The following is a 22,734-nucleotide window of genomic DNA, read 5'->3' on the forward strand; positions in this document are numbered from 1 at the left end:
CCACATTATATCGCAAAACTAAGAGATTCATTTGGTTGCCCTTTGCATGCCCCTGTTTTGGGAAATTAAGTTCCAACTACTCCTCCATCCATTTAGCTCAGCATCTTGTAAGTGGGCTTCTCATTTAATAGTTTTAATGGAGGATGATGCAGGTTTTTCCCACTGCATTTTAGGTTTAACCATGTAAACAAAGCAAGACCAGGATCACTGCGTGGAAGAGTAAAGTGCCTCATCAGATGTTTTCAGCCAGGAATCAGTGGGAATCTCTGTGCTGACATACCAAGCGTGCCCACTCCCTCCCCCCTGGCCCCCTGTTTCCCTCCCCCCCACACACCACCTCCTCCCCACACTATTCACCGCACACCTTGGAGTCTCCACTCACAAACCTCAAAGGTGTGGTTCATTCACTTCAAATTGAACTCTGGGTCAAACAAGTAACATTTGATTAAACAATATATGGACCTCAACAAACTATTGTAAAAAGTTCCAGCCATTGAAAATGCTGAAGCCAAGCAGGTTTGTAATGAAAAGCCAGAGTGTTTTAATTTATCAGTTAACCAATTGAGAACACGCAGCTCACTTAGAGGATTTGCTTTCTTAATTCATCCAGAAAGCCACAAGAGACATGGCATTGTGCAGGATTATTGAAACACCATGAGTATGTTGGAACAACCAGTTCATTCTAACTGTCAGATGTTAATGTTAATAATTTCATACTCAGAACAATGCTGATCAGAAAAAAAAAAGTGTTCCTGCTAAAGAGTTTTAAACAAAGTATGCAAGTGTCTTTTACCTCTTGGCATTATGTATATAATCGAAATTAAAGTAAAGGGAGTAAGAGGATAGTAGCAGCATAGATGGAAAATTGGCTGGGAGACAGGCAAGTGTCGAAGTGTACAACAATGTTCTTCGGGATTTACAAAATTAAATTTCTTCCTGTATATTAATGTCGGTTTTCAAATTTTCAGACAACAAAACCAGTTCAGAGACAAAACAGGTTTTGTCTCAATAGTGGACTGTGAGACAATAATAAGAGATAGTGAAAGGCTGGTGGAATTAAATGAATAAGCTGAAGAAGCTGGAGTATTCTTTGTTGCCTGGGGGAGACAAATGGAAGTATTTAAAATCATGAAGGGTCTGGATAGAAAAGATAAACAAAATGTTCCCATTGGTGGAATGGTCAAAAACCTTCAAAAAAAGGATAGACAAAAGTTCCAAAACAAAACAAGGAAAACAAGAAATAATTAAAAACACCGAATGTTAGTATTTCTTCTTCTATGGAATAAACATGGACTCAATAGTCCCAAAGGCAATCCTCCATGCTTATACAGTGCATTCAGAAAATATTCAGACCCCTTCACATTTTCCACATTTTGCTACGTTACAGCCTTATTTTAAAATTACATTCATTTAATTTATCATCAATCCACACAATACCCCATAATAAAAAAGCGAAAACAGATGTTTAGAAATTTTTGCAAAGTAATTAAAAAGAAATAACTGAAATATCACATTTACATAAGTATTCCGACCCTTTACTCAGTACTTTGTTGAGGCACCTTTGGCAGCAATTACAGCCTCAAGTCTTCTTGAGTATAACGCTACAAGCTCGGCACACCTGCATTTGGGTAATTTCTCCCATTCTTCTCTGCAGATCATCTCAAGCTCTGTCAGGTTGGATGGAGAGCATCGATGCACAGCTATTTTCAGGTCCCTACAGAGATGTTCGATCGGGTTCAAGTCTGGGCTCTGGCTGGGCCACAAGGTCATTCACAGACTTGTCACAAAGCCACTCCTGCGTGGTCTTGGCTGTGTGCTTAGGGTAATTGTCCTGTTGGAAGGTGAATCTCCGCCCCAGTCTGTCAAGAATGCTCTGGAGCAGGTTTTCATCAAGGATCTCTCTGTACTTTGCTCCGTTCATCTTTCCCGCAATCCTGACTAATCTCCCAGTTCCTGCCACTGAAAAACATCCCCACAGCATGATGCTGCCACCACCATGCTTCACCATAGGTATAGTGTTGAGTGGTGCCGCTTGGCATTCAGGCCAAAGAGTTCAATCTTGGTTTCATCAGACCAGAGAATCTTGTTTCTCATGGTCTGAGAGTCCTTTAGGTGCCTTTTGGCAAACTCCAAGCAGAGTGTCATGTACCTTTTACTGAGGAGTGGCTTCCGTCTGGCCACTCTACTATAAACGCCTAATTGGTGGAGTGCTGCAGATATAGTTGTCCTTCTGGAAGGTTCTCCCATCTTCACAGAGGAACTCTGGAGCTCTGTCAGAGTAACCATCGGGTTCTTGGTCACCCCCCTGACCAAGGCCCTTCTCCCCCGATTGCTCAGTTTGGCCGGGTGGCCAGCTTTATGAAGAGTCCTGGTGAGTCCAAAGTTCTTCCATTCAAGAATGACGGAGGCCACTGTGCTCTTCAGGACCTGCAATTCTGTAGAAATTGTTTTATACCCTTCCCCAGATCTGTGTCTTGACACAATTCTGTCTCGGAGTTCTACGGACAATTCCTAAGTCTTCATGGCTTGGTTTTTGCTCTGACATGCACTGTCAACTGTGGGACCTTGTTTCGACAGGTGTGTGCCTTTCCAAATCATGTCCAATCAATTTAGTTTACCACTAGTGGACTCCAATCAAGTTGTAGAAACATCTCAAGGATAATCAATGGAAACAGGATGAACATAAGCTCAATTTTGAGTGTCATAGCGAAGAGTCTGAATACTTTCGTAAATGTGATATTTCAGTTATTTCTTTTTAATTACTTTGCAAAAATTTCTTAACACCTGTTTTCGCTTTTTTATTATGGGGTATTGTGTGTAGATTGGTGTTAAAAACAATGAATTTATTCCATTTTAAAATATGGCTGTAATGTAGCAAAATATGGAAAAAGTGAAGGGGTCTGAATACTTTCTGAATGCACTAACTTCTGCAACATACACAGACCTAAAACAATTACTAACAAAAACCTCAGACACCAAGTTTAAATACATCAGTCTGGTAGATTATGCATATTTCGAAATGGATAATGTAACCTTTTCCACTGGCAATGCATACATCAATAGTAAATTAGGATTTTCACAGAATGCGTGCCCTCCTATCTTTTATATTGATTTACACTTTGGCTTGGAAGTAGTTCTGTTTTTTTCCCCAGAAATTGACATCTATGTTGGGCGCAAAATGATTTGCAGACAAAGCCTGTCCAAAACGCTTTATAATTCCATGAGAAGCATGGGTAATAAATTGTATTCATAGCAACAGTGTAAGTGTCAAAATTATTAAAAGTCAATGCATGCTTATTTACAACATTCAAAATCAGGTAGTGATTGGTGCAGAGGATTTGCACATACGTTTTTCACCTTATAACATGAAACAAATAGAATGAAAGATTGAGTATCTTCTCAAATAAACAAAGGAACCCAAAACCTCATATGGCACAAGGTCACAGGACATTTCTTTTAGTATTGAGATATTTACTTCAGAAGGACAAGTTGATAGCTGACGTAATGGAATGTTGCACGAGAATCATCAAGTAGCGATCAAAGCACACTAGCACACTATTGGAGCAAAGTGCCGCAGTGATTTGTTCAAAGTGGAAGTCTGAAGAAGGGTCTCGACCCGAAACGTCACCCATTCCTTCTCTCCCGAGATGCTGCCTGACCTGCTGAGTTACTCCAGCATTTTGTGAATAAATACCTTCGCAGTGATTTGTTCGATCGTTCTTGCTTTACACTACTTAAGTGCTTTTGCTGGCACAGCAAAAATGAGAACTTTTCAGCACAGATTTCACAAAGTACATGAATCAGTATTTAGCAAAGTTAATATACAAACTGTAGAGCAAAAACCTGTATTTAAAACATCTTTCCATCTCAGCAAAATATTCAAACTGCATCACAGCCAGTAAGCCATTCCTGATCTTACTTGAAACAATGGGCAGCTAACACAAAAAGAAATGAGATAATTACAAGAGTTTTGTTATCAACAATATTGTTGAGTAATAAATATTGGTCAGGACACCATCATAAATCCCCTGCTTTTCTTCAACATTGCCACTAACATCACCCGGTTCTACCTTCAAGGGGAAGATAAGGAACCTAGTTTAATACCAATCCAAAGGCAAACCTCTCGTAGTACAGTCATCACTCAACATTCCATGAAATCGTCAACAGAAATTAGATGCCCAAACATCTTGAGGGTCTCTTGTCCTTCACCCCCACCCCTTGCCCCCACAGCCATCTCAGAGGAAAGATTTCTTCCATTAAACGGATTGGTTCATGACAAAAAAATGAGGCACAATCCTCAAAGTACGAAAACCACTAAAACTGCACAAGGAACATCAAAAAGGAAACTGCTACATTAATGTCACGTGCATCAAGATACAATGGAAATCTTTGTTTTGTGTGTTATCCAAGTAAATCGTCCCACACTTAAGTATATTAGGTATTACAAAAGTGAAAATAAACAAAGTGCAGAATATAGTGTTACAGCTAAAGTGAAAGTACTGATCAGGGCCACAGTTGGTAAATTGGAAGACTGGGAATTCATCCTTAGCATAAGAGGAATCTGTTCAAGAGACTGAGAGTAGAGGAGAAGCAGCTGTTCTTGAATCTAATGGTGCTTGCTTTCAAACCTTTGTATATTCTGCCCAGAATGACCAGGGTGTGAGTAGTCCTTGATTGTGTTGGTTGCTTTCCCCAGACAACTTGAAGTACATGTGGAACCGATGTGGGGCGGGGGATCTGCGTTCGCAACTCTCTGCAATTACAAGCTGTGATGCATCTTGATAGGATGGTTTCCATGATGCATCTGTAGAAATTGTTATGCATCACTGGAGACATGTCCTTAGCCTTCCTTAGCCTTAGGAGACATTTCCTTAGCCTTCTGAAGAAGTGGAGGTGTTGGTGTGGTTTCTTGGATATGGCATCAATCTGGTTGGACCAGGGCAAAATGTTTGTGATATTTATACCTAGGAACGTTATTATTAACATCACCAAGGCAATAAAGACTTGGTGTGTTTTAATATTAAAATATTCAAAACATTGGCTCTCAGTACCAAGTGAAAATTAAATTTAATAACTAACACAAAGTGTAATAAATGAACCCTTTGTGTTTTTGACTTTATATGCAACTAAAACCTCACGAAAACACACCGTTGTCAATTTACATGTGTTTAGAAACCCTACTAGGATGTTCAAAATAAAAGCAGAAAATGCGAGAAACACAGATCAGGTGATTCTGGAGAAAGAGAAACAAAGTTAACATTTCATCATCAGAACTTGGAACAGATTTAGAAATAGTGATTTAAAGTTGAGGACAGGTAATAGGACAGCAAATTAGACAAATAGGGAACATCTGTAAAAGCACAAGGTCAGTTAGATGAGTTAAATGGGACAGGTAGAGCGTGAATATGCTTCTTTATCTGTAGTATGTTGTTGCTAGTAGCAGGACTGTGAAATGTGTACAGTCCCACTATTAGGATGTTCTTTTGGAATAAAGCACCTCGAAATAAGTCATTTAATTTAATAACATTTTTGCTTGCAATATGACAAAATTAACTAATCTTTGATTTAATTAACAATGGTCATCCAAAACATATTTTCACACATTCAAACGTAAAGCAATGTGATAATTGTGATTCATTTCTGTTGGGAATATTATATGACGACATAATACGTCATAATTATATAATTACGATAATTGTGACATAAGTAACATGTAACCTTGGTTAGAGCTTACTTATGCAACCTGTAGCATAGGTTAACATCTACTAAAATAAATCACTGCTATATATAACAATCTTTAAAGAGAGAAAATACAAGATACTGTGGGGTTTATTGAAATGTCAAAATGTGTGGATAACACAAAAGAAGTTTTAATATTAAAAAAATGCTGCTTACCGATCCAAACAATCTGCCATCTTCATTCATAGCAAGATAACGATTAGCACAGATTCCCTTGATGGATATGACTCCAATAGATTCAGCCTGCAGTTGTAGTTTAACTGGAAAAAATGTTTTTCAAAATATATATATATTAGATGTCATTAAAACAATTTTCAAAAGTTTCAAGTTAAGATGGGAGTAATTCCATGGATTCAACATATTTTCACAGGATAGATAGCACTGCTGGCAATTTTTATTATCCTTCATGTTCGGTGGCACGGCAGCGCAGTGGTAGAGTTGCTGCCTTACAGCGCCAGAGACCAGAGTTTGATCCTGACTACGGTGCTGTCTGTACGGAGTTTGTACATTCTCCCCTTGGCCACATGGGTTTTCCCCAAGATCTTCGGTTTCCTCACACATGCTTAAGACGTACAGGTTTGTAGGTTAATTGGCTTGGTATTATTGTAAATTGTCCCTCGTGTGTGTACAATGGTGTTAATGTGTGGGGATCGCTGGTCGGTGCGAACTCGGTGGGCCGAAGGGCCTGTTTTCACGCTGTATCTCGAAACTAACCTAAACTAAGATACCTTCTTAAATGAGTGCAGCTTGCATAAAAGTAGGTTTTATGCAGTTCTATGAAGCTTGATCCAGTTCAAATGAAGAGATGCCAAAATTTTAATTCAGGATGGTGAATCGAAGGAGATAAATGGCAGAAAGCAGAAATAAAAACGGAGCCATTATCATTGATGGATAACCAGCAGTACAAATGCCCATCCTGATAGAGAAAACAAATTATCCAAAGTTGTAGAATTTGAAGTCAAGTGCACAACAGTGCACTCAGACAAAAGATAATACAAAGAAATGTGAGGCGTTGCATTTTGGAAAGTCTAACATGGGCAGGATCTACACAGTGAATGGTAAGGAGTGTTGTAGAGCAGAGGGATCTAGCTGTGCAGGCATATAGTCCCTTGAAAGTGGCATCACAGGTAGATAGGGTGTTTAAAAAGCCTTTTGATACATTGGCCTTCGTCAGTCAGAGTATTGCAAAGAGAAGTTGGGATGTCATGCTGCAGTTATACAAGACATTAGTGAAGTTACATTAGTATTTTGTTCATTTTGGGCCACCACGTTATATGAAAGATGTCAAGTTGGAAAGGATACAGAGAGGATTTATGAGGATGTTGCCAGGACTCAAGGGTCTGAGCGAAAGGGAGAGGTTGAGCAGGCTGGGACTCTATTCCTTGGAGCACAGGAGGATGAGGATCTTATAGAGGTGTATAAAATCATGAGAGGAATAGATCGGGAGACACAGAATCTCTTGCCCAAGTAGGGGATTTGAGAACCAGGGGACATAGGTTTAAAGTGAAGGGGGAAAGATTTAATAGGAATCTAAGGGGTATTTTTTTCACTGAAAGGGTGGTGGGTGTATGGAACGAGCTGCCAGAGGAGTTAGTTGAGGCAGGGACTATTGCAACATTTAAGAAACAATTAGACAGGTACATGGATAGGATAGGTTTGGAGGGATATGGACCAATTGCAGGCAGGTGGGACGAATGTAGATGGGACATGTTGGTCAGTGTGGGTAAGTTGGTCGGAAGGGCCTGTTTCCACACTGTATGACACTGTCAGAATAGTTGTGAAATGGGGATTTTAAATGGCAGGAAATAGGGATCTTGAGTCTAACCACAAGTGCTCCACAAAACAGGCACCCAATTTATATTTGGTTTCTCCAAAAATGACCACACAGTGAACACCAAATGTGATATAACAGTTTGGAGGAAGGCTAATTGAATTACTAATTAATTTGGAAGGACTGTTGGGATACTGGTTGGTCAGAAGAGGTTAGAAACATAGTAAATAGGTGCAGGAGGAGGCCATTCGGCCCTTGGAGTCAGTGCGGCATCTCCTGCGGTTGCTTGAGAGAGTGGCATAACAAGGGGAATGGTTGGTGGGAACAGTCCCTTCAAAATGCTGAAAGGCAAGGGAAAAAGACCACGTCTTTACCGATGAAACTGATAAATTGCAAAGGATCATCTTTGAATGAAGGCTGGCAGAATGGAAGCACCAAGGAAATTGTGGCATTCCTATAGTATCAGGAGGAGAGCATGATTAGAGGGGCAGAAAGCAGGGGAGATGTGGTGGGGAAGAAGCAAGCTATCTCAAAATAAAGTTCTGTAGAATATCTCATCAGCAGACCAAATAAGGTGGACACAGGAATGGGAGAATGAAATGGTATCCTTTGTCGGAGGCAATGTGAGAGGAAGTAAAACAGCTTGGGATTCTGTAGACTTACTAAATGGTCACTTCCATAGCTAAAAAATACATTCACGAAAAACTTCCAAAAGGAAAAAGTCTCTGCCTGAATTTTGAACAATGAAAATTCAAAAAATAAAGCAACATCTTATTCCATTTTATATTTTAACTTATTTTCATTAGTTTCTGCACATTCAAGGCTGTATAAAATTGGTAATAACCACCAATTCAACAGCCTTCGATTATCTAGGTTTTCATTTCAGCCTGCAAAGGTACACAAGATAAAATCTTTCCTCCAGTTCAAAGTGATTACTGTTGTAAGGAAATTGCAGAAAATAGATTTGTAACTTTGAATCGTGAGCAATAACAGGAATTACTGTACATTGTTGGACAATGATAATATTGAATGGTTAAAACAGGTGGAACTAGTGTAGCTGAGACACAATGACCGGTGTGGGAAAGTTGGGCCGAAGGGCCTGTTTCCACTGTATCACTGTAAACATAATTCTGACATTTTCAAAAGAAACTGGAAAGACATGACGTTTAATCATAATCATAATACTTTATTAGCCAAGTCATTTTTGCAACATACGAGGAATTTGATTTGCCACACAGTCATACCAATAAAAAGCAACAAGACACACAAAATACATTTTAGCATAACATTTAGCATTAGAAAATAAATTTAAACAGAATTTGAGTTATTTAAGCACATAAAACATTCTAGATTTAACAATGAATATTAATGTAGAGTCATAGAGTGATACAGTGGAAACAGGCCCTTCGGCCCAACTTGTCCACACCGGTCATCATGTCTCAGCTACACTAGTTCCACCTGCCTGCGCTTGGTCCATATCCCTCCAAACCTATCCTATCCATGTACCTGTCTAACTGTTTCTTAAATGTTGGGATAGTCCCAGCCTCAACTACCTCATCTGACAGCTTGTTCCATGCACCCACCACACTTTGTGTGAAAATGTTACCCCTCAGTTTCACACTAAATCTTTTCCCCTTCACCTATGTCCTCTGGTCCTAGATTCCCCTATTCTGGGCAAGAGACTTTGTGCATCTACCCAATCTATTACTTTCATGATTTTGTATACCTCTATCAGATCACCCCTCATCCTCCTGCGCTCCAAGAAATAGGGACCCAGCGTACTCAACCTCTCCCTATAGCTCACACCCTCTAATCCTGGCAACATCCTCGTAAATCTTTTCTGAACCCTTTCGAGCTTGACAATATCTTTCCTATAACATGGTGCCCAGAACTGAACACAATATTCTAAATGCGGTCTCACCAACATCTTATACAACTGCAACATGACCTCCCAACGTCTGTACTCCATACTCTGATTAATGAAGGCCAATGTGCTAAAAGCCTTTATGACCACCTTATCAACCTGCGACTCGACCTTCAAGGAACCATGCATCTGCACTCCCAGATCCTTCTGTTCTACAACACTCCCCAGAAGCCTACCATTCACTGTGTAGGTCCTGCCCTTGTTAGACGGCCCAAAACGCAACACCCCACACTTCTCTGTATTAAATTCCATCAACCATTCCTCAGCCCTCCTGGCCAATCGATCCAGATCCTGCTGCAATCTTTCACAACCATCTTCTCTATCTACAAAACCACCCACTTTTGTATCATCAGCAAACTTGTCAATCTTGCCCTGTATGTTCTCATCTAAATCATTGATGTAGATGTAATTCAATTTATAGTTATATACCTGAAAGTTTAGCTAACTATAAGCATGAAAATTAACTCAATATTTTCTTATATGTTCTTCTAATGCCTTATCATTCCAGTGACAGAAATAGTAGAATTAAGTGCTAATAACCTACCTCTACTACTTCTGCATCGTAGAAATGTCATTATCGCTAGGCAGCGCAAATACATATTAAAATCTTTGCACCAATCAATTGCATTATTATGATCTCAGGCTGTGTGTTAAGAAAGGTTGCAGGAGTATTAAGCAAAGAAATAAGATAGTTATCTTGAGCTCTAGAAGTCTTAATACCACCACATTTAAACCTCAAGAAATAATGATTAACTATAATAAAGATCATCTGCCTCTGGATTTCCCTCATTTCTTATCCCATTTCTCTCCCAAGTAGCATCTGTAAATACATCCCACAAAGGAATTATCAGTGTCCCTTTGCACCTTCTAAAGCTGAAGAAATGCTCATGAAGGGGGATTAGTAATGGAGATTTAAATTCAGCTAAAGTTGAGTTACAAGATCTGTATATAAAATTATGTGAGGCATAGGTGAGGGTCGACAATCAGAATCTTTTACTCAGGACGGAAAAATCAAATACTAGCGGGGCACAGCATTAAAGTAAGAGGGGCAAAGTTTAAAAGAGATGTGTAGGGCAAATTTTGATTATACATAGAAGGTGACGAGTGCCTGGAAACCATTGCCGGGGTGATGGTTGTAGCAGATATGTTTGTGGTAGTTAAAAAACTTTTGGATAGGCATATGGATATGTAAGGAATGGTTACGTGCAGGAAGGAAAATAATTGTCTTGGCATCATGTTTGACACAGATATTGTGGGCTGAAGAGCCTAATCTGTACTGTTCTATCATATTACTACCGATACAGATCCACTGAAATAATTAGTACTTCTAACACAGTTAATAGTGGACATAAAACAAATACAAGATAAGTTCCAAGGCGACTCCAATAGCCATTCTTGGAGATACCAGAGGGTTAGTTGCTGCTGTAGATGGAAAATATCTCAGTGTTGAATAATCCACACATTGGGGTGGAGAAGTTGTAGTCATTACTGCATCTGAGTGGAAATATTTCATACTGGGGATGTTTTAACTCTGAAATCATTTAATTCAAATTCAAAGATTTATTGTCAAAAAATACTGTCTTCTGGTAGCATCATTTTTTTGCTAGAATTCGCATTACTACACAATATCTGAATGCAATACATTAAAAATACAGAGCTTATTTTAAGACTTTAAAATAATAAATAGTTAAATGGACATTCTAAACAAAAATTCTGAACAAATACACAACAAAAGATACATGAAAATGATCAACAGCTAATGACTGTTATAAAGGGGAAATGGTAACTAGAGAGAGAGTGGGACCTCTCAGGAATCAAAGCGGTCACCTCTGTGTGGAGCCACAGGAGATGGGCAAGGTACTAAATTAGTATTTCTCCTCTGTATTTACCAAGGAGAAAGACAGCAGGACAGAGGAAATTGGAGCAGTCACTGGAAGTGTCTTGAGAGCAGTCAGGGTTACCGTCAAAGAAGTACTGAAGGTACTGTTGTGTTTGAAGGTAGACAAATCTCCAGGGCCTGGTCAGATATATGCGGGAGCCCTAGTTGAAATATGCGGGAGCCCTAGTTGAAATTTACGAGTCGTCCTTAAATACAGGAGAGGTGCCAGAAGACTCGAGGGTGGCAAATGTTGTGCATCTTTTCAAGAAGGGCTGCAGGGAAAATGCTGGGAACTATAGGCCGATGAGCTTAACATCTGTAGTTGGTAAGTTACTGGAGAGTAGTCTGAGGGATAGGGTATACAGGCATTTGGATGGGCAAAGGCTTAGGGATAGTCAGCATGGTTTTGTACGTGGAAGGTCGTGTCTCACAAATCTAATTGATTTTTTTGAAGACGTGACCAAAAAGATTAATGAGGACAGAGCTGTAGATGTTGTGTACATGGATTTCTGTCAGGCATTCGACAAGGTTCTACATGGTAGGCTGCTCTGGAAGGTTAGATCACATGCGATCCAAGGAGAGATAGCTGAATGGATAGCAAATTGGTTCCATGGAAGGGAGCAGAGGGTGATGGTGGAAGGTTGCTTCTCAGACTTGCGGCCTGTGACTAGTGGTGTGCCTCAGGGTTCGGTGCTGGGCCCATTACTGTTTGTCATCTACATCAATGATTTGGATGAGAACATACAGGGCAAGATTAGCAAGTTTGCTGATGATACAAAAGTTTGAGATTTTGCAGATAGTGAAGATGGTTGTGAAAGATTGCAGCAGGATCTGGATCAATTGGCCAGGTGGGTGGAGGAATGGTTGCTGGAATTAATACAGAAAAGTGTGAGGTGTTCCATTTTGGAACGTCGAACAAGGGCAGGACCTACTCAATGAATGGTAGGTCTCTGGGTAGTGTTGTAGAGCAGAGGGATCTGGGAGTACAGGTGCATGGTTCCTTGAAGGTCGAGTCGCAGGTAGTTAAGGTGGTCAAAAAGGCTTTTGTCACTTTGGCCATCATCAGTCAGAGTATTGAGTATAGAAGGTGGGAGGTCATGTTGCAGTTGTATGAGATGTTGGTGAGACCGCATTTAGAATATTGTGTTCAGTTCTGGGCACCATGCTACAGGAAAGATATTGTCAAGCTTGTTCAGAAAAGATTTACAAGAATGTTGCCATGACTAGAGGGTGTGAGCTCTCGGGAGAGGTTGAGTAGGCTGGGTCTCTATTCCATGGAATGCAGGAGGATGAGGGGAGATCTTATAGAGGTATACAAAATCATGAGAGGAATAGATCGGGTAGATGCACAGAGTCTCTTGCCCAGAGTAAGGGAATCGAGGACCATAGGACATAGGTTCAAGGTGAAGGGGAAAAGATTTAATAGAAATCCAAGGGAAAAAATTTTCACACAAAGTGTGGTGGGTGTATGGAACAAGCTACCAGAGGAGGTAGTTGAGGCTGGGACTATCCCATCGTTTAAGAAACAGTTAGACAGGTACATGGATAGGACAGGTTTGGAGGGATATGGACCAATCGCAAGCAAGTGGGACTAGTGTAGCTGGAACATGATGGTCGGTGTGGGCAAGTTGGGCCGAAGGGCCTGTTTCCACACTATATCACGCTATGACTCTATGACTGTAACCTTGCCTCTAGATAGTTACATCGAATGAAGCAAATAGCTTAGTCATTGTAAGTGCAACTGTGAAAGCAGTACCCAATCCATTTGCGTCTGCTGCATACAAGAGTATAGGACTGCCTTCACAGTTATAACCCATCTGTTACATTTAATTGTGAATATCAGATGCACCCACCCACTATTAGCATAAAAGATTAGATTAAATGACAAATGATTCAATGCATCAATTGGAATAGATATTTTGAAGCATTTACCTGTATCACCCACGAGTTGTGGGTTGTGAATGTAGATTAGTGTTAATGTTTAGAATGTATTCTGGAGGTCCATGGTGTCCTTTATCGTGACTGGGATATTACCTTAAAATCCTATTTACACCATTTGCATTGTAAATGCACTTTCAAAAAAAAAAAATCTAATTATGACAACCATTTTCCCCACTCTTTCCATACCATGAATGCAGCAAAATCAAAGCATTTTTTTTCGTCACCACAATTTCACAGTAGTTTTACATTACATTGTTACTACTGTGGAGTATTGAATGCAATTTATTGAAAACATCTGCCCCATTGTAAGTATGGTTTCACACCATCAATGCAAATTTTAAAAAAAATGTTTAACTAAAAAAATATTGAAAACCTTGTCTTCCCTTAACACACAATTTGAGTATTATGTAATTCTGAAATGAGATTTTTTTTATATTAGTTTTCTCACTGTTTATTCCTCGCAAAAAAACACACAAAAATGTGCCTAGAACAGGAAAATGTATTTTAAACCAGGGAAAATTCAATTTAAACCCTTAAGAGTACATATAATAAATGTTTCTCAAAACAGGCACAGATTATAAATTTGGCAGTTTTACACTCGAGTTCAGTGAACAGGAGTCTACCAAGTTACATACATGATTCATTTTTAACTGGCAGCATTTCAGACTGCAGGACTGTTCGGTTTTCAAAAATGTTTGGTTATTTTCTCTCCGTTTAAATTTTGACACAAAATATTCAAGGCGCTGGACAAGCCAACAGCCAGGTTTTAATTTCAGTTTGAACTGTTGAAGTCACAATTACCCAGAAGTGGCCAAATGCAGTGCTGATCCTGGTTTGCAGCCCTTCATAAAACCCTTATTTGGGCCCCCAGAACTAACATATCTGTTCCAGAAAATGTACGACTAGGTCTGCAGTGGCTAGAAATCAACTTGCAGACCTCTGAACTAATTTCAACTTTAAATGTTTACAACAATTTTTGTGCTATCTGCTCATATTACCAAAATTAAATTGAGTTCTCTTCCCCCCCCCCCCTCACCCCTGCCCTGTCAGCATGCATGTTTGATAAACCTAGATAGATTAGCTGAAAATGTATCCACACATTTTTGCCAGTAGTCCTTCCTGTATCCCTCAAGTTTAATTTTAATGCCTGCTCGCTATAGCACAATTCAAGTATTGAAAGCCCAATAGTTAGGGCACTTTACCAGAAGCATAAATATGGAGTTTCTCCTAACCCGCTAAAAAGCTCAGTATTAGTAAAACACACCAGTGTCATTATAATAGTTTCAGATCATTCCAGGTGAGGCAGAGGTTCACTTGTACCTCCTCCAACCTCATCTACTGTATACGCTGTTCCAGGTGTCAACTTCTCTACATCGACGAGACCAAGCGCAGGCTCGGCGATCGTTTCGCTGAACACCTCCGCTCAGTCCATCTTAACCAACCTGATTTTCCGGTGGCTCAGCACTTTAACCCCCCCTCCCATTCCCAATCTGACCTTTCTGTCCTGGGCCTCCTCCATTGCCAGAGTAAGGCCCAGCGCAAATTGGAGGAACAGCACCTCATATTTCGCTCGGGCAGTTTATACCACAAAGGTATCAACATTGACTTCTCTAAATTCAGATAGTCCCTGCTTTCCCTCTCTATCCCCTCCCCCTTCCCAGTTCTCCCACCAGTCTTCCTGTCTCCTACTACATCCTATCTTTGTCCCCCCCCCCATTCCCTGAAGGGTCTCGACCCAAATCGTCACCCATTCTTTCTCTCCAGAGATGCTGCCTGACCCACTGGGTTACTCCAGCATTTTGTGTCTACCTTCGATTTAAACCAGCATCTACTGTTTTCTTTCCTACTATATTCCCTGGATTATAAACAGGTTTCATTTTTATAGTTTGCAAGTCAAAAAGTACATATCAAATCACTCCATAAGGTAACTATACCTCCACAATATTTTAACAAATGGTATCAAAAGCACATTTCAGAGGAACTCTCTGAACTACCAATCTTTACTTGACCCAATACTACCGGTACAGCTTTTAATTTCAGATATATAGCACAGAAACAGGTCCTTCGGCCCACCAAGTCCATGCCGACCAGCAATCACCCCGTACACTAGCACTATCTTACTAGGGATCATTTACAATTTTACCGAAACCAATTTCCCTACAAACCTGTACATCTTTGGTATGTGGGAGGAAACCAGATCACTCAGAGAAAACCCACACCATCATAGGAAGAATCTACAAACTCCGTACAGACAACACCCATAGTCAGGATCGAACCTGGGTCTCTACCTCTCAGGCAAGAGGTACAGATGTTTGAATGCACACCTCCAGATTCAGGGACAATTTCTTCCCAGCTGTTATCAGGCATAAGAACATCCTCTCACCGGCTAGAGTGCGATCCTGACCTCCCATCTACCTCATTGGAGACCTTTGAACGATCTTTATCGGATTTTAACTTGCACTTAATGTTGCACCCTTTATTCTTTTGTCTGTACACTGTGGACAGCTTAACTGTAATCATGTGCAGTCTTTTCTTTGACCGGCTAGCATGCAACAAAAAGCTTTTCACTATTACACGGTACACGTGACAATAATAAACTAAACTATTCCAGCTGCGGCTCCATCAACACCCTGTACAACTGTTACAGAACTTCCTTATTCTTAAACTCGACCTTCACAACAAAAGCCAATGTGCCTTCTTAACTATTTACAGGACCTGTCTGACAATATGATCCTTCAAAGCTCAAAGGTATCTAAAGGAGTGAAAGAAGATCCCTCTGAATTTCACACATTTGCAATTTCTCTCCGCTCCACCTTTTGACTCATCTTAAAGTGCATGATCTTGCTCTTCCCAGTTGAAACATTTCCCAGGTTTTTCCCCAATTAACTACCTGTATCCCACTGCAGAATCTATTTCTATTTACAGCGCACTTTGGTAGGACTGCAAGGCTTTTGTATTGCCATTGGGGTTTTTTTAATCACCTATCTGCCTGTGGCTTGAGGCATGAACATCGTACCTTGGTCAGCTTCACTAGCTTTGAACCTTATTTTTGGCAGACTAAAGCTGCTCATGGCATACATTTCTGCACTCCTCGTTGCATCAGATTGGTCCCCGAGCTTGGTGAGAAAGATAAAGTGAAGGAAATGCTAGCTCATGGATTCCAGATTGTGGTTGAATAGAATTCTGCTGCCTGCAATGTACTTATGGATGTCAATTTTTAATTGTGGGGTCTGCTATTTACTAGAATGTAATTAAAAGGAACTGCTAATGCTAGTTTATACCAAAGATGCACACAAAATTCAGGAGTAACTCAGCGGGTCAGCTAACATCTTTGGAGAAAAAGGATATGTGACTTTTTGGGTCAGGATCTACTATTTACTGTTAGTGTGAAGATGGAACTTTGAGTCATTAAGGACTTTGTAATGGCGGAGCCACTCAGTGATATCATGGACACATTTATACGCATATATGCATTTTATTACTGGCAAGCCACTCTACTACTGTAATCTATAGGGTTTATAAACACATCACATCTATTATCTGGCATTAGTTCATAAAGTACTGGAACTATTTGTTTTCAAAATAAGTCTGCTCATGCCTTGTCCTTGTCAAATACCTTGTTTAAATTCACATCCCCATTCTACCATCATTCCTCTTGATCATCTCTGCAAAAAAAACTTGCAAGTCACAACACCTAATTTAATCATCTTTTTCCTATTTATATATCGATAGAAAGTCTGTTTTGTGGTGGTGGGGGAGAGTGGTGGTGGGGGGAGGAGGGGGAGAGTGGGGGTGGGAGGAGGGGGAGAGTGGGGGTGGGGGGAGGGGAGAGTGGGGATGGGGGAGGAGGGGATGGGGGGAGGGATGAGGGGGTGGGGGGAAGGGGGACAGTGATGGTGGGGAAGAGTGGGGGTGGGGGGGAAGGGGACAGTGGGGGGCAGGAGAGAGTGGGGGTGTGGAGGAGGGGAGAGTGGGGGTGAGGGTAGGGGGAGGGGGGAATTGGGGTGGGAAGGGGGGAGGAGAGGTTTGGGCCCAATGGGTCCACTTGGTCTAGTCCTTTCTAATTAGGTTAAATTCCTGCTTAGTGTTTATGGACCAGCTGTTGAATATCTGCCACTATTCATCTCTAAGCTTATCTTCCCAGTCCACCTTACACAATTCCTCCTTCACACCATCATAACTTCCCTTATTTAGATTGAAGACAGTGATCTTGGTCCTGCGGTGCTCACCCTCAAACTATCTGGAATGTTTTTGCTTTGAGGTCACTACCCAAGGGAGATTCAGTACATGTTCTTCTTATCAATCCCTCGTTATTCATGACAAAATCTAAAATAGCCTTCTTCTAGGTATGTTCCATAACAGTGTTTGAAGAAATCCCAGAACCACTTCACAAATTATCTCTCTGCGATAGATACCCTTGCCAGTTTGGATTATTCAATCAATGTGTGGATCAAAAATCTCCCATGACAATTTAAATTTCCTTCAAACATGCCCTGGATATCTCCCTATTTTTGCTCAGCCCTATCCACAGGTTGTGTTTTGGGGGCCAAGACTACTCCCAGTCGTGTCTTCTTTCCCTTGCTATTCATGATTTCACCCCAAACCCATTTTACATTACTATTCACTGCCCCTTTAATCGCAATTCAACTCCACTCTAATACCTTAGAAACATCGAAAATAGGTGCAGAAGTAAGCCATTCGGCCCTTCGAGCCAGCACCGCCATTCAATATGATCATGGCTAATCATCCAATCAGTACCCCGTTCCTGCTTTCTCCCCATCTCCCTTGTTCCCATTAGCCCTAAAAGCTATATCCAACTCTCTCTTCCTTGATCAACAATGCTTCCCATCCTCCTTTCCCTGGTAACTATTCTCATGGAGCATCATATAACCTGTAATATTGATCACTCAGTGCTGGTCAACCTGCAACGGCTATCTAATTGTTACTGTTGTTATTTGTGCTGCCATCTCAACTCTTATTGCACATGGTATGTTCATTTGAGTAAAGATTTAAATAATTTTAAATAGCACTAAAGACACCATAATTTTTTTGAATTCAACATGAAAATTACCTTTTTTGCAAGGTTTGAAAGTGAGAAATACCAAAATCTATATACACATGTACACCATGTATCATCCAATTGTTTTTATAAATAAAAGATTATGGTTTGTGATTGGTGATGTTCATGTTTTTTCCAAACTTTAAAAAGGTTTGCCAGTGACTTATTGCAATTTATTTTAGGTGACCTCAAGTGGCCTCTCTTCACATTTATGATCAATTTGTAGTTTTTCTTAAACTGTCATTCATGCATCAAGTTTATCACTTTTATATCTATCTCCAATTTAAACATCACTCCCAGGCCCCTGAAACAAAGCTTTCCTCAGAATCAGCACCAAAGGCTCAACTTATCATGCAAAATACCCAATGCAAAATTGTTCGTAAAAACTTTGCCAAGTTTCTCAGCACAGTCTGCTGAGAATTCACCAAGTAGGAGTAACAGTATGAGATGATGGGCTATACCACTAGGATTTTGATAATTGATCAGTGCTGTCATCCTCTTCCCTTTATCCATCTGGAAAATGCTCAAGTTACATCCTCGGGCTGTCTCAAATTATCTGAAATTTAACATCTGCCAGAAGCACTGACATTTTAACATCTCACATCACATTGAATAGGCTAACTGTACAATACAAAAAGTCTTTGAACCTACAACCAGTGCTAGTATATGACCATGTCCAATGAGAGGATCAAACAACCTACATTTGACAGCCACCAGCATAACCATCACAGAATTCTCCACCATCAACTGCATTACCATTGACCACAAACTCAATTGGATCAGGCAGTTAAATACCATGCTACATAAACAGGGCAGTCAGTGTCTGGCTAAACAAGTGATTCACTGCCTTGTCGAAAATACCTTTCCACCACCTACAAGGTACAAGTCATGAGCATGGATAAATTATTTTTCACTCGGCTTAAGTACAGCACCAACAACTAAACCACTTCCTCCTTAATTTCCACCAAATCCACCACACTGAACATTTTGTTTCATTCACCATTGGTGTTTGCAGTATGGACCACCTACAGAGTATCTGCCATTTAGGCAGCGGTTCACTATCACCTTCTCATGGGCAACACAAACTCCATTCTCTGATCACCATCTCCATCCCTATCCTTTGCAAAATCTAAAACGGAACCTATCTATTGACAACATTTGGTGCCAATGTGACCCAAGATGAGCTTCAGAACATAGCAATGTCATCACTAAGACTGAGTATAGTCCCCCCGCCCCCCCTCCCCCAAATAACACAACCAATTCTTCCCTTTGCCTCCACAGAAACTGTTTGACCAACTGAGCTCTTCCAGAGGTTTATTTTTTTTAACTTCCTATACCCCAGCTCTTCTGTGGATGGAAGAAACATCTTTCAGCCTTACTCTATTTACTGAACCACTTCCCGAAGCGCTCTTCATGTACTATGTTCTAATTACCCATCACCCATTTAATGTGTTTTCCCTTCCTGTCATTTTAAAATCTGTAACAATACCACATCTCATCCCTTTAATCCTTCCAGCTCACAGGGAAATTGATGCTCCTTTAATTTTGGTCTTGAAATTATCTCTGAATGTAATCATTCAATTACATTTTCAATGCAAAGACACTCTGGAATTATTTTGGTAAATTCATTTCCCTCAGTGATCTAACTCTATAAACTTCAATATGCTTCTCAAAAACTACAACACTTGATATAATAAACCCAATGTGGCTTGTCAAAAGAAAATGTTTTAGGATGTTATATATTAAAGTGGACTAAAAAATAATTATAATTTATGCTTCGACATGCATATTATGCCTGGAAATTGAGCCACAGCAGGAGACAGTGCTGTAACTATCCCAATGAAATCTACTCTGAGCACTTAATCATGCATTTTGTACTAGAATATTCAGTACTTAATTCAGTACTTCTGTAAAGAGTAGACATACTCCAAATAAGAGAAGACTGTATATATTTGCCTAAATTCTGTAAACAAAAATATCATTCATCCTTACTGACAGGTTTAGCGCGTACACATCTAAGTATTAGGAATTGCGGAAAAATCTTGAGCACGACTTTTTATGTTGGATTGCTGCAAAATTGATGATCTGTAAATGGAGCAGATGTACATTATCCAAGCTCCAAGTTTCAAATATACAGACTATTTTGCAAAATGCTGGCCAAGAAATTCTCTTTAATGTGCCGTTCCAGATGTAGAATCATTTCCCTCATCTGTTACGTTGCTTCTCAAAATCTACCTTTTCTGGAAAGGCACATCAAACATCCAGTGCACATCAGATCAAAGCATTTTCTTCTGAAAGTCCATATTCAAAGCTTCTGTTGCACACAATGTCTGGGCCAAACATATCATGTAATGGAATTGTCCTTGCACATCTAAAATGTTCAGAAGTATTTTTTCTGCTTGCTCTTCCACCGCTTCAGTTGGGAGGAAGAGGGAGGGTCATTGGATGAGTCTGCAGTTTTTTGCTGAGGTAGGGAGACGTCAGCAGTTAACTGGAAATGCAAGAAATTACAGATGCTGGAAAAAATAGCAAGTTGGAAAAACTCAGTGGGTCAGGCAGCACTGTGGAGGGAATGGACAGAAACTTTCAGGTCAGGAGCCTGAAGATCGACAGTGTTTTGGATCAGGTAGCATCATCCACCCACCCCACCTCCACAGATGCTGCCTGACCTACCAAGTTCCTCCAGCACTTTTGCTATTGCTTAGAAGTTAGCCGTTAGCTGATTGAGGGGTGGGAGTTACCAAACATGGAAGAGCATCAATGAAAACTTAGGTTTCAAACACAACATATCTTCCTGCAGCTCGTCTTCAGTTAGGCATCCTGTTGGTTATGAAAAAGCAGCCTTGTATTTGTTGAAAGAGGCTTATATCTCCAGGAGTGCCCGGAATACTGTATTTGTTGAAATGGTGCCAAAATCCAAAGACTTTGTGCTCCACAACAGACACAATAACATAAATGAGTTGTTGTATTTTCACACAATACCTCCTGAAGAAATTAATTCTATATCACATTTCTTACTTTGAAAGACAATCTCTACCCTCTAGCCCCCCTCTCGGTCATGGCTGATGCAACCTGGTTGGTGGCTGCTTGCTCCAAACCTCGGCTAGAGCAGCTTCGATGTGTGGTCGGATGCAAGCCTGGGCGGTGTCATATGAAGGACAGGCTGTTGCCCATGCAGCACGTCCCCCCTCTCCACGTCGATGACCGATCCAAAGGTACAGCAGAGCCGGTAGTTTGGCACCAGCAGCGTCGCAGGAGCTGCCAGAACGAGGTTGTAGACAACGACGAACTGCCTTAGGGACTCCGACTCCAGATTTTTCATGAGATTTACTCCTGGAGCTTTTTCCGTGACTGGATATAGCCACAAGGCAGTGGAGGTTTTAAATCAGTTTTCCCTCTCCTAAATCGACTGCCTTCCCAGGCTGACGAGCCTCATCTGCCCAAGACTCATAGGGGCGTGAGCGTCTACCTTCCCGTCTATAGCAACCGTCCACTGCAGCCTTCATCCGCCTTCCCAGCCGTTGTGACACTCCATTAAAGTCAGCCATCATTCTCCGCCTGTTTCACCGTTGTGGTTTTGGTTGGATTGCTCTTTGTCAGGGACCTCCCCCTCGACCTTACCGCCTTGGGTGACCCTACCAGGAGCACAGCTCCAGATGGCATTGCTCTCAGGATCTCAGGACCACACAAGCTTCTCCACCACGGCAAGGTGACAATCCACGGATACATGTTTGAAAATTCCTCAAAATACATTACACAAAGATGTCTCTAAATACTGCCCAGATTATTACTAGCTAGGAGATCTTTTTTTTTAACAAATTCTAATCCAATTTGAAAAATCATCTTCCCAGAATCACAGAAAGGTTACAGCATAAAAGAGACATTTTCTTGGGTGCAACAGCAATCCAGTTCATACCATTTCCATTTCCATACCTCCTTCAATCTGTCTTTCCTACCATCTCAGACATGTATTCTAGTTCCTAAGCATAAGGGTTTTCCTTACATTGCTTCTGTTTATCATCTGCAGTCAATGTTCTAGTTCTTGACTTTTCAGCCTTGAAGAGTTACCATTTCTTAAGATAGTTCATATTAAATACCTCGCCGTGTCCTTTTGCAAGTTCTCTTCTGTGCCAAGTTCAACCACCTCACATTCGCTAGTCCATCCATACTAAATTGCTGTATACTTGGAATCATTTTAGCAAATCACTTCTGTACTCTGTCCAAGGCCTTCACATCTTTCCGAAAGCATTGCTTCCAGAACTGAGCACTATATTCTAGTGTAATTAAACCAGGTGTTTTTAGAAGGTGCATTGTCACTTTCTCAGGCTTGAGCCTCTTCCTTCTTATAAAGTTCCGGAGTCCATAAACGTTAAACAACTTTAGCACATGCCCTGGCATTTTAAAAGCTTTACACACCTCCA

The 22,734-nt window shown here is 40.6% G+C and overlaps 1 protein-coding gene across 1 annotated transcript in view; it reads right to left on the reverse strand.

Moving 5' to 3' along the window:
• fgf2 (fibroblast growth factor 2) overlaps positions 1–22,734 on the reverse strand; it is a 48,978-nt gene that overhangs the window by 22,223 nt on the left and 4,021 nt on the right. Inside the window, exon 2 of the mRNA XM_078405482.1 lies at positions 5,896–5,999. Within this exon, the coding sequence (XP_078261608.1) occupies positions 5,896–5,999 (104 nt within the window). The remainder of the gene's footprint in view (positions 1–5,895; positions 6,000–22,734) is intronic.

The sequence above is a fragment of the Rhinoraja longicauda genome, chromosome 1 (assembly GCF_053455715.1).
Source record: "Rhinoraja longicauda isolate Sanriku21f chromosome 1, sRhiLon1.1, whole genome shotgun sequence".
In the NCBI taxonomy this organism is placed as follows: domain Eukaryota; kingdom Metazoa; phylum Chordata; class Chondrichthyes; order Rajiformes; family Arhynchobatidae; genus Rhinoraja; species Rhinoraja longicauda.